General features: G+C 35.9%; 1 protein-coding gene across 8 annotated transcripts in view; it reads right to left on the bottom strand.

Moving 5' to 3' along the window:
• The window catches only part of ZDHHC21 (zinc finger DHHC-type palmitoyltransferase 21), a 66,381-nt gene extending 53,385 nt beyond the window's left edge, over window positions 1-12,996 (bottom strand). Inside the window, exons 1-6 of one of the 8 annotated variants that reach the window (XM_069090694.1) lie at window positions 12,830-12,994; window positions 11,752-11,907; window positions 8,869-9,003; window positions 7,206-7,338; window positions 4,981-5,056; window positions 2,920-3,114 (exon numbers count right to left, since the gene is read on the bottom strand). In XM_069090694.1, coding sequence (XP_068946795.1) covers window positions 2,920-3,073 — 154 coding nt within the window. In that variant the 5' untranslated portion in view covers window positions 3,074-3,114; window positions 4,981-5,056; window positions 7,206-7,338; ... (1 more) ...; window positions 11,752-11,907; window positions 12,830-12,994. Of the gene's footprint in view, window positions 1-815; window positions 894-2,919; window positions 3,115-4,738; window positions 4,934-4,980; window positions 5,057-7,205; window positions 7,339-8,868; window positions 9,004-11,751; window positions 11,908-12,829 lie in introns of those variants that run through there. The other 7 variants (XM_069090695.1, XM_069090696.1, XM_069090693.1 and 4 more) reach the window with 7 other exon arrangements.

Genomic DNA, 12,996 nt, shown 5'->3' with positions numbered 1-12,996 from the left:
TGAAAAAAAGAGAGACAACCACTTACCCTTAAAGATACTTTATCATTAACTACATTTATATTGTAAAATATGTACTTTAGAATACATTATAAAAAATAAACAAAATAATTATTTCCAAAAAGACATATCAATAAAATAAGATTTGGTAACCAATTCATACTAACGGTATGTATTATAGGGTTAATCTAAGTTACCTAGTCTTAAATTTCATATCATCTCATACCTAAACTATAACCATATAGCCTAATGTGAATATTCCCATCTCTAGGCTCTTCCCTTAGTCCAATCCAGCATATATAACTCTTATCATTTCGAGTCCTTGCTCAAAGGTTTTCAATGGTTTCCCATTACCTAGTGTGCAACACCCAAACCCTTCACACTGATCTTAGAGGTCCTCTGCAATCTGACATCAATATAAACTACCTGCTCCAGACAAACTGGCCTACTTACTGTGACCTTACTCACACACTTCCACCTGCCTGGAATGCTTTCTTCCTTCCAATACACCTATAAATTCCCCACCTATCCTATAAGAACTATTTTCCAGTATTGCCTTCTCCATGAACCCTTTTCTGATCATCCCATCCCAGGTTGAGTTCTCCCCCTCACATCTTCCTCATCTACTATTATGGATACTATTAATCAAATCCACACTGAGATGCAGTTCATTGAAATTTATAATCATATTAACAAGTGTTTGGGGGGAGAAATAAGAATTTACTAGTATTCATAGTACAAATACATTATAACACAAACTTAAAATAAATATATACTATGCATATGGACAAAAGTCTCTCCTGCTCATCTGACAGTACCTCGTCATCACATATAAATTTTATGAGATGGGTGAACTGAGCAAGTATCTTCATCTTGCTTGGCCTGAGTTTTCTGCCCTGTAAAATGAAGGGGACTATACTAAATGATCTCTACAAGCCCCTCAAATGACAATATTCCATATGAATCTACTTAAAAGTAGATAAGTTCAGAATCGATAGATTCTCCAATTAAGACATGCCTAGATTATAACTGACAATGAAATGTAAAACTACAGTTTCAGAAAATCTATTATCACAAAAGAACAAAATTTCACAAAACCAAATAACCAAATATATCAACAGAAAGCATTCTTAAAACAGTGGCAATTGACAAAGAGATATATGAGAAAATCTTTCCAACAATACCAGTACCGACTAGATTATTCTAGCTGCTAAAAAATTTTAAAGGTTAAAAATATTTTCATCAGCTTTTTTACTGGTGATAAAAATGTATTGTAGGTAAAGGTCAGATTTAGTATTACTCCATTTTTCATGGGGTAGATTCATCTTTCTGTTGTCAATTATTCTTTGTAGCTTCTGCAAATCTATTCTTTATCCAAGCAGAATTAAAATTCAAAATTAGGCAAGTTTGTATACATTTCCCATATCTACAAATAATAATATAAGTAGGTGAATGAGTATGCCAGTCACATAGGACTAAAGAGTTTCTTTTGAAACTACAAGACAATAGAGCACAACATGATATAAGAAAGCAAAAAGAGAGGAGGCTCATAGATTTTGAGTTGTAAGGGGTTTTAGAGGCCAAATGAGTCCAGCTCCCTCAATTTTTACATGATGGTGCTGAGGGCCAGAGAGCTTAAGTGACTTCTCCAGGTCACATTGCTAATAACTATCTATGGCAGGATTCAAAATCAGGTCTTCCCAACTTAAAGTCTAGTGATCTATTTACTCCTCTCATCAACCTGTCTCCAAAATGAAAAAAAAAGTTAAAGGAAAATAAGAAAATGACAATCCCAGAATTCAAATATATAAAAAACAAAAAATACAAACCACAAACTTCTAATGAACTGTGGTAGACTGTAGCATGATTTACTTATTGAAAGAATTTGTAGGAATTATCTATCTACATATCTATCTATCTAGATTTCACTCACATGGCATTGCTTCTCCAGCAGATAGAAAGAAGCCATTGCAAAAAAAAAAAAAAAAACCCATAAATAAATATACGCCTAATTTCACCTGAGTTAAGTTCAGCCTAAGAAATTTTATATATATTTTACATACAAGCAAAGTGGTATCAAAGGGAAAAGACTTGTCTTGAATCCCTCCTTCAACACTTAGCCAATCTGGGTATTATATGTGTTATTTATCATTATTACTATGTGTACGATTACAAAACAATAAAAACAGCATTTCTCTTAAAATAGTCAATAATTCAAAGACAGGATTCTGTTTACTTCTTTGTCATGAACAAAGCTTCTATACTGGACTCCCAAACTTGCACAAGCTATTTCAAAGTCCATTCTGGCCTCAGTGTTATTACAGTGATAGAACTGAGCTGAAAAGGACCTTAGAGGTCTAAGGTCCTCTCACTTTTAAAGAGGAAGAAAGTGAGGCCTATTTAAAAAAAGAAACTTATGCCTAATATCAACATAGGGAATGGTAGATCAGTCAGTTCTTTTTCCTAGTGATGTTTCCCCATCCCATTCCTGAAACTCCTACCTCACATTGACATCTTAATTTAGAGCAAGATTTAAAAAAAAATTTTACCAAGACATTTTCATAGAATCATAGATTAAGAAATGGCAGGGAAACTAAGGGGTCCCTGATTCTACTCCCCCTTGTTTTATGAATGGGGAAAATGAGGCCTGGAGAGATTAAATGATTTGCCCAGAAGCACTCTGTCAATAAGTGTCCAAGTCAGCATTTGAAGTCAGTTTTTCCTGACTTTGAATCCAGGCCTCTATCTACTGTACCATGCTACAAATCTTAGGAGCCCATTTTTTCTGAATATTTTCTCAATGCTCTTTACTAAACTATTCTGGTACTATGAGTAGGGCAATCACAAAGGCATTATTATTCAAAAACATTTATATGGAGAAAAAGGTTGTTATATTTTTTTTAAAAAGACATGTAGACTTACATATTATTAATATGCCTGGGATATGTCCTTCTTCATAGTGAGGAAAGAGGACAATTTTGGGAATTATGACAATATTGTATAACCAGACAAAGACAATCAAACCCATGCAGCACCAACCATGTGGGTCAACAACAAAGTGAATCCGTAGACCCATTGTATAATTTTATGACTACTAGTCAACAAGGAAAGGTGATCCTAAAGGAGAAAAAAGAAAACATTATATTTGAAAATGAAGAATAGTATTTATGTTCAACTGGAAATAATAGTCATCAAGAGCTTTTTGTGTTTATTATTTAATCTTTCTTTTAAAAATGAAATACAAATAGAGTCAACAAAACCAAACTTTTCCACTAAGTAGGAAGAAAGAGACATGAAACCACTTTTTATTTGATAAGTATTTTCTAAGGAGTTTGGGTGAGGAGGAACAAGGGATATAATTTCACTGGCACAGGGAATGAAGAATTTCCCACTATCAATTAAGATCAGCAACTGTTCTGCATTTATAGTGTTAGTCTGAGGAATGGAAAGAAAGTATTTGCCCAAGGTCACTTAGTGACTAACATCTTCCTGACTCTGAGGTCCACTCTCTACCTTTTACACCATGCTGATTCATATGATAAGTATAAAATTATTTACTTTTAATCATTAAAGTATTTTAAGGGAGGTGATTAAAATTTTATCTTTCAAGTTGAGAGAAACTATAACCAGATACATTTATATTCATGGAAGTAAAAACCAAAAATAATTTATTAGTCAAATGCAACTCTCAAAATGCCAAAGGAAAGAAATTAGGTTAAAAAAAATCAATACTGGAATGTTCCTATTAAATATTTCTGGATTGTTTTTTTTCATTTAGCTTTATTTCTATGCCACCAAAGTACCATTTGGCTGACCTGGCAATTAGATGCTTCTACTAGAAGCATGGTACCAAATTAAGTATTTTAAAACACTGTATAGATATAACTTGTAAAATTAAATTCCTGATATACAAATTAATAAGCTCAAGAGTTTTAATGGGAATACAACAATATTAATGGGAAGGGGGTTTGGTGGAATTCTACAATTTATGTTACATTTCTGGCTTACACACTTGAATATATTATCAAAAGAGCTGTATAATATGTTTGCAGGTCTGTGTCAAAGAATTTCAAAGCTAGCCACTATTCTAGATGAAGGGTTACAGCCAATGTTTCTCTTGTAAAAATCTTCTCTCCTATAAACACATAAACAATGATGAAGTAAAAAAATACAAATGATCAGAATGAAAGTCTTCCCAACTGATCAAGTTTCAAAAACTTGAATAGTTTTTGCAGAATGCTGGAGACAAAGAAGAGTATCACAATTATATTCATTCTAAAAATAACAATAGTACCCAGTCCTTCATAAAACAAGCATGAATTTCACTATCTTTATATCAGAAAGGCTGAAATATACACTGATCTGATTAAAATCAGGACAGCTCCAGAGGATAAAGCATGCTATAAATTGCTCTGCATCATCATTAAATCTAGAGAAGCTATCGATAACATCAATCCCAAAGAGTTGTAAGAACAATTTTAAGCATATTAACTTTTTGATATTCTTCATCATTTGATGTTAAAATCAAGCTGCAGAAAGTTCTTTCAGAAGTTGCAATTACTCTCATATGCTTTTTTTTTTTGGTGTTTGACTTCTCTCTACATTTAAACATAGAAGAGTATTCCTAACAACTAAATAGGACATTAATTTAATTTCCTATTCTTAAATTCACTATCATCACAAACACGAATACATTCACATCAGCAAAATTACAGGAAAGTAAAATAATAAAAAACTTAGCCTTCTCAATGGAATGAATCCATTCTGATTCTTTTCTTTTGTTGAAATGGACTGAATTGAATCTCCACAGAAGAGCAAATGTTTATCACTAAGGTGAGAAGTCCCACAAAACTGAATAGAATGCCTATATCGGTTTTTATTTGCCTCACATAGCATGGAAACAAGAAAGGTTTTAAAAGTCATTTCTGACCAAAACCTGTTAAGAAAGAAAAGGAAGGAAAAAATGACACACAGAATAATTACCTGGTTAGCTGAAAGTAGCACAGCATAATCCTTCTAATTTGGGTATATGAGAAGAAACAGTTGTCCTCCACCAGCTCTAAATTAGATTAAAAGAGCAAATATATAACAGGCAAATGGTCTCAGCACTCAGCGAACTAGGTGTAGCCAGTGCCTAAACAGAAACTATTACACATCCTAGGCAGCAACTAGAACTTAATGCAATGCTGTAAGCTCATCTTAAGCAAGTGAAGCAGAAGCAGCATTCGTAAAATACTTTCATTAGCTCTTATGATTCCAACATACTAATTTGTAAATTAAATGGTGAGCTCATAACTCAAACTTTTATTTAACTAGTAGACACACAACCTGCATTTCAACATTTCTTAAGATTGCTATCAGGTTACTGTACTTCAATAGGATGATTCACTTCATAAACATGTAAATTACTACAACAAAAAATTACAGTTCAACTCTCATAAATTAGAGTAAAATATTTATAAATTATTTGACCTCTTCTTAATGACTAGATCTTTTCCTTTTGATTTTTCAGAGAACCACATTTCACCACAACAGATTCTCCTCAGGTCAAAAAAGAGCTATCTAGTTAGAAGGAAGGATAATCATGAGAAAACAATGAGCACAAACCCAACATTTTTAGCATTACCTAGTCAAATGCTAAGCAATGGGAAATGGAAAAGAAGTTAAAGATATTGATCAAGGATAATTATCTTTCTTGAAAAAATTTAATGAATGCAAAGCTTTAGTCACTACAACAAGGAGGCCAAAAGAACTCAGAAATTAACTGATACTGCAAACACTTGCCAAGAAGAAAGACACTGCACCTGAGAGCAACTATTCTGGAACACAAATTCATTTATAAAACACTATGGAGGGGGACAGCATAAGATTATAAGTAATATCACCTCATAAAACAATGGAAAACATCATAGGTAAAAATGAGTGTGGAGAAAACTTGTTAAGAGACCCCCAAAATTCACATCATTCCAGGTGAAATCTTACATAAATCTAGCACAAGGTCAACAAATATCCATTGAAAATAGAACAGAAAGGTCAAACATTTCTATAATTATTTGTTTTTATCATCCACGATAGCAAAACATTTGGACCACAGCACCTCATTTCTAATGTGTTAAATGAGAAAATCAAAATGGTACTTAAGATCAAAAGAGAACAAGAAGGGGAATAGAAAGACATAAACTGATGCAATGTAATGTAATGTAAGCAGGGAACTAGGTAACAATATAGGGTATCCCAAAATTCTTGGTGCAGTATTAAGCTTTAATAATCCTAAAAGTATAAATACTACAAATTTCTCAAAATAATACTGCAAATGTTAATTATTTAAAATATTGATGTTTTTTATTCAAATTCATCATAAACACTGTCTTATGCTATATATTAATGAATTTTTGAACTGGCAAAAACTTTAACCAGCTACTGCTCTAGCCCTATTGTTCAGTAATTTCAGTCATGTCCAACTCTTCATGACCCCATTTAAGGGTTTTCTTGGCAAAGATACTGTAGTGGTTTGCCATTTCCTTCTTCAGTTCATTTAAAGATGAGGTAGCTGAGACAAACAGGGTTAAATGATTTGCCCAGGGTAACACAGCTAGTAAGTGTCTGAGGTTGTATTTAAACTCATGAAGATGAATCTTCCTGATTCTAAGCCTAGTGTTCTATCCACTGTGCCATCTAGCTGTGTCCTAGCATCCAGAACATCCACAGAAAGAGGTTGTGATATATAAACTACAAATGTGACATGACCCAACAAGGAAAAGTCTAAAGGAGACAGATCAGGTCACTTAGATGGCCAAACAAGAGAACTTCCTGTACCAAAGAGTTACCCAGAAACTATCTCACACACAACGCAATAACAACAGAGAACCCAGTTTTGTTAAAATTTAAATTTAAAATGTATTATTCAAAAATTTTTAAAACTAAATTAATTAAAATAATTAAGTTTTCAAACGACATTTTTGTAAATCTGTAACATACTTCTTAAGTTATTAAAGCTTACAGTTGTAAACAACAAGACTTTTAGGGTACCCTATGTTGTTTTCCCAGTTTCCTGCTTATTTCCATTGCATTGGTTTACATGTCTTTGTATTCACTCATTTTTTTCAGTCTTCATCTTAACAAACACTAATCAAAGATGACTCTGGTCAAGAAAAGAGTACAAAAATAATCACCTGAAAAATATAAATATCTGACTTGCAAAAACTTACCAATAGCAAATTTGCTGAGGAGGAAATTACTTGTAATTTTTGTAGCACTAATTAGGAATTTTTTCTTTCTTCTTTCTTAAATACTACATCTGACCAAATGGATCCATCTTCAGTAACAGTTCTCCATGAAAGTCTATTAATGTTTTAATAAAAAAAATTCATGTCTCACAAGAATGAAGTAGTAGTTTAAAGTTCTACGAAAATACCAGGTGTACATATTTTAACTTCAGGAAAAAGAAGAACCGACAACTCAATTCTGTAGTTTTACCAAAAAAACGTATCCTTATGTCCCTTAAAATCCTTGACTGCCAATGTTTAGGAAATTATGTGCTGAGGAGCCCTTAATTTTTGTTGAATTTAATTGAGCTACCTCAATTGTAAACTATATCTTTTCTTTTTTTTCTAATTTGATATTGATTTTGATCTTTTCTTTAACAAGTCAATAATCTGACCATTCATATAAAACTGATTTGTAAAAATGACTTTGATATCAGTAATCAGATTATTTACTGCCTGTTAAGATAAAGTTACTTTCATTGCTTTGTTAGCATTTGTCATGCCCACAATTCTCTTCTCAAAGAAAGTCATGTCATATAGGCATGAGGGTTCGCTATAGTCTAAAAGCCTTTGATGCTCTTAGTTCTAATACATGAACCATAATTTTCACTGTCCTCTCCTAAGGCAACCTTTTTGCATTGACGTAATTTGCTCATATTCTTCAATACATGTTGACAAGCTCCAATTACTTTTCATGAAAAGTTCAGCTCTAAGTGTCAACTACTTTAGAGGCCTTTCCTGACCCTACCACCAGATCCCCAAGTCCCCACAAACCAACACCCAAATCACTGTGCATTCATTTCATACATATCTTGCATTTAGTTTTCTGTGAACATGCTGTGTATGTGTGCGTGCAAACATGCACATATATGCACACACATGTGTCTACAGTAGAATGTAAGCTCCTTGAGGAGAGAGGATCTCTCCTCTCATATTTGTACCATATTTGCACAGCATTTGGCACACAGCAGTGCCCTGACAACTGCTTTTTAATGTATTAATTGAATCTTTGCTGGTCTTTATGCAAATTTATATTACAAACACTGTAACATAACATCATCAAGCATCCCCTAAAATGATGTTTCTTGTTGCCTGAAGAATCAAAATAAAAACAACTCTGCCAACTCCTCTGCTTATCTGATGGAGTACCTGTTGTCCATTTACCTATAACTTTTTTATCTAGTTCAAGGTTGATATGATTTAATTCCTCCTATAATAGGTCTACTCACTGATTGCTTAAAAAGTGATCTCTCATTTTGAGTGTTAACAGCTAAATAAATGGTTATAGACAGTCCAAAAATAATATTTATTAGCACCTTTAACATAATTTTTTTTAAAGTTAATTACCCTCATTTTTCAGAGCCAGTCTATCAATGCATTATTAAAAGATACTTTGGTTCACTACCTGTTGTGCCCAACCAGAAACTAAAATTGTCTATTACAAAGATCTGTGTTTAGGGGAAGAAAGTTTACACTGGTCTACCTCCTATACGAACCCTAGAAGAAAGCTCCATAACATATTACCAAAGTTGAATCAGTTTCTTCTTCATTTCAATTCATGACATTTTTAATACTAAGTCATTGCAATGACTTCTGTGAGTCTTACCTGAGGCAGATCGGTGTAGTGGATCAAGTCCTGGATTAAGGTTAGCACAATATGTGTTTGAACCCCCCTCAGGCACTCACTAGCTGGTGTGACCCTGTCGAAGTCACTTAACTTCTTCAGTTTCAGTATCTTCATCTATGAACAAGGGGATAACAGAATCCATAATATTATCTGACAGGGGTGTTGTAAGGAACAAATAAGATAATGTATGCAAAAAGTCTTATAAAACCTAAAGCTAGATTTGAATGTTTGTTATTATAATTATCATTACTTGGCAGAGGTTAGGGTACAGTTTAAAGAAATCAGTCTGAAGATAAACAGTAATGAAAATAATTCACACTTAAATAACACTTTATAGTTTACAAAACTCATGAATAGTCTGTAAAATAGGTAATGAAAGTTTCATTCCTCCCATTTTATGGATGAAGAAACTGAGGTTCAGAGAGGGTGACTTGTCCAAGGTCACATGGCTACTTAAAAGTAAAAGTAAGTATTATTAATCACAGCATTGGAACAATGTTGTAGTTCTGCATGCTTCCTTCCAACTCTGAGATTCTGTCATTTCACAGTAGTATTATATTAGGAGATGCATTTTTATTAGGGCATTATAAATGTGAGGAGAATGAAAAATTTTGCAGACAATTTTTCAGAGTATTAGCAAAGCCAATTTTAAACCATGTCTTCAAAATGTTTCAACTACTTTTTGGTAAGTTAAACAGATCTCAGCAACAGGCATTATGGGAAGTTTTACTCTGATCTGTCATTGGAAGGGAGACTGACACAAAAGAAAAACTGGTGGATTTGGAGTTAGTGGCCTGGGTTTGAATCCTGGTTCTGCCACTTATTAGCTACATGATAAAATGAACATCATAACTGTAATTCTTATTTTATAGCTCTGTTGTGAGCATAAAATGAGATGATCAACGACAAACATATTAAGCACCTACTATCTGTCACCTACAGTGACACAGCTGGAGATGCAGAATCAAAAAGGAAAGTTCTTGCTTATTATTTTATTATTTTATACAGGAAGTCAACATGTTATATATCAGTACATACAACATGATGGATGTGAAATGCTTTTCTACTTTTAAAGGTTTATATGTCAGTAGTTATTATTATGTGCTATTTTTAAAAATTCCCTAGTTCCTATTTCCTATAAAAGCTTCAAAATTCTATCCACTTGAATAGGTTAAATGTCAAAAGATTACATAAAAGATGACAGAATTGCAAAATTATGATCTAAAAATTGTGATTTTAAAACAAAAATGTAATAATGATTCTTTAAATGAATATATTTAATAAACCCATGTCCATTTAATGCCATAAAGGGTTCAAAACTATGCAAGAGCGTAACCTGTAAGTCAGGGTAACATATTGGTTCAAATTTACCCAGAGATACAATATGGGTTCTGTTCCTAATTTTACCACTTACCAGACAGAGTCTCAGCCATCTCCTGTTATCTTGGGAGACAGCAAGGGAGAGTCAGCCCATGGGGTAGTGCAAGAGGATTAGAATGGAGCCCTGCTCTCTAGCCTTTACCCTGGCTTTACTTCATGTGTGCAATTCTCTCTCCTCACCTCTGCCTCATGGTTTCCCTGTCCCTTCAAGTCTCAGATCAAATACCACCTTCTACAAAAGGTTTTTTCCCATCTTACTCATCTCCTACCCTCCCCACTGCAATTGCTTATCCCCCTATTTGCTGGGTATATTTTCCATGTATCTGGTTATTTAGATACCATCTCTTTCATTAGAATGTAAGCTGTTTGAGGGCAGGGGCTGTTTTGCCTTTTTGTGTATTTCCAGGGTTTGTCACAGTGCTTGGCACCTAGTAAGCATTTAACAGATATATGCTGGTTGACTGGCCCTAGGTTCCTTTTTTTTCCCTGTCTACAAAGCAGCTCTGTGCAATGAAGAGCCTTGACTCTGAATTCCAAAGGACCTGGATTCAGATCTTACCTCAGATACCTATTACCTGTGGGGCTTTATGTAAAACACTTCTTGTTCTGATATCCCAGTTTCTTCCCTTTCAATTCTACATCTATGAGCCTGATGAGAAATAACAATTCTGAACTTTTAAGAAATATGCTGTATATTTCAAATAATGAGACCTGTGTACTTAATCAAAAATCATCTTCATCATTATAACTTGCAAACTAGTATCTGAAAGCCATTTCCTTTGCCCAAGAAATATAGCTAAAACTCAAAATTGCCAGTCCCATAAGAAGAAAATATGTGTATGTATGTATGTTTGTATATTACAGTAGAAATGAAAACTATCAAGTAACTGAAACTTCAAAACTCTGACTGTGATTTATGTTAGAGTAAGATACGAGTAAGTCCAATCTAACTGAAGGGCTATAAAGGGCACAAGAGGCAGATACGATGCGGTGACTAGAACGATGGCAGCAAGGACTATCAACTGTTCAGCTTTAGTACTTATTACTGCACTACTTTAGACAAGTCACTTAACCTTTCTGAAATCCATGGGGAAAATAGCAATACCTCAAAAGGCTATAACTGCTTAATTTTCTGGTCTAGCAAGGAGGTAGAATAATAAGTTAAACCATAAAATAAAAAGTATAAGAGCTCATAAATCATCTCAGTTTACAAATGAAAAAACCAAAGCCCCAAGGACTAAGTGACTTGTCCAAGGTCACACTTCCACTCAGTGGCTAAATTCAAACTAAATCCAGGCCTCCTAACACCTAATCTGTTCTATCATATCTTATCTTAATTAGTTTTAGGAAATCTTTCCAAACTATATCTATAAAAACATTTTTCTTTGAAAAGTTTTATGTCACTAACAATACTTTGCACTTTACAAAGCACTGTCCTCACGACCCAATGATGGGCAAGCATAATTATATTCAGATACCTACAGATGAGGAAACTGAGGCTCAGAATGGTTGTCACACTGCTATCCCCAAGTCCAGTGCTCGATTCACTTTATCACCATAGTGTCCTAAGAGTGAGGGAGGCAGAGGAAGCAGGTGACACTCAACCTTTGAAATTTCAATGAAGACTACAGAAAATATCTACAAAGAAAGGGAAAAGGGAAGCCCTCGTAAATGTTACACTTTCCTTTAGCAAGGGGTCAGGTGACAGTCTGAAGCGAACATGGGCACAGCAGTGTACCCTGGAAGGAAGCTGCCAGGACACAACAGCAGGAGAAATAGAGACAAGGCACAAAAGAAAGAGAAAGGGGGTGAAATGGGGGGGCTCTACACTTCGGCAGGGGGGGGAAGACAAGCAGGCCACAGGAGAACAAAAAGGTGCAGGAATCTGAGAGGGCGGGACAGAAAGAAGAGAATGAGGCAAAAGGAAGGAAAGGATCGAAAAGAAGAAAGAAAAGGGGGAGGAAGAAGAGGGACAGAAGGTAATGTTAGAGGTCAAGAAGAGAAGAAAGAAGCAGGACAAAAGGAAGTGCATTAAAAGGAAGAATAGTGAGCACAGGAACAGAGAAGGAACAGGAGGAAAACGGACGGATCAGGAAAGAGATAAAGAAGGAGTGAGAGGAAAAAGGAAGAGGAAGGTGGAAAAGGAGCCAGACGGAGAAGGAGAAAAGGGAGGAAGAGCAAAGGAGGAATAGAGGGCAGGGTCGGCCAGCCAGGAAATGCGCGTTTGCCAAGTGTCGGAGAAGCAGAGAATGGATAAGATGAGGGTGGGGACAGGCGGCAGCGAAGGCAGTGACGGCCCGTGGAGGCGCGGGGGGCCGAGAAAACAGGGGCCCAGGAGGCAGGGAGGGCAGAAGAGGAAGGAGCTGCGAGAACAGCGAGGGCCAGCACATAGAGATGACAGGAGGACTGGGGGGGCAGACAACGGGGGGGGTCGCGGAGGGCAGAGAGGACGGGGCCCAGGAGGAGGCCTGGGAGGGGCAGGGCACCCCCCCACCCCCGCCCCGTCTCCGCCCCTCCCCGCCCCGCCCGGCCCGGCCCGGCCCGGCCCGCTCGCACTCACCGGGGGCGCCGGGGGCCGCGCTCCCCTCGGCCTGGGCCGCGTCGGCTCGGCCGCCTCTTCCGTAGCTACCGCGGCCACCAACTGCTCTCGGCAGTCGTCCTCCTCCTTCTGCAGCCGCAGTCGCAGCCGCCGCCGCCCTGGCCGCGTCCACACCCCTCTTCCGCTTC

The sequence above is a fragment of the Petaurus breviceps genome, unplaced genomic scaffold (assembly GCF_028583685.1).
Source record: "Petaurus breviceps papuanus isolate PSGF00001 unplaced genomic scaffold, PetGlider_PUasm1.0 187, whole genome shotgun sequence".
NCBI classification, from domain to species: domain Eukaryota; kingdom Metazoa; phylum Chordata; class Mammalia; order Diprotodontia; family Petauridae; genus Petaurus; species Petaurus breviceps.
Note: the sequence above shows the minus strand (reverse complement) of the source record. Positions and strands in the feature narration are given on the sequence as shown.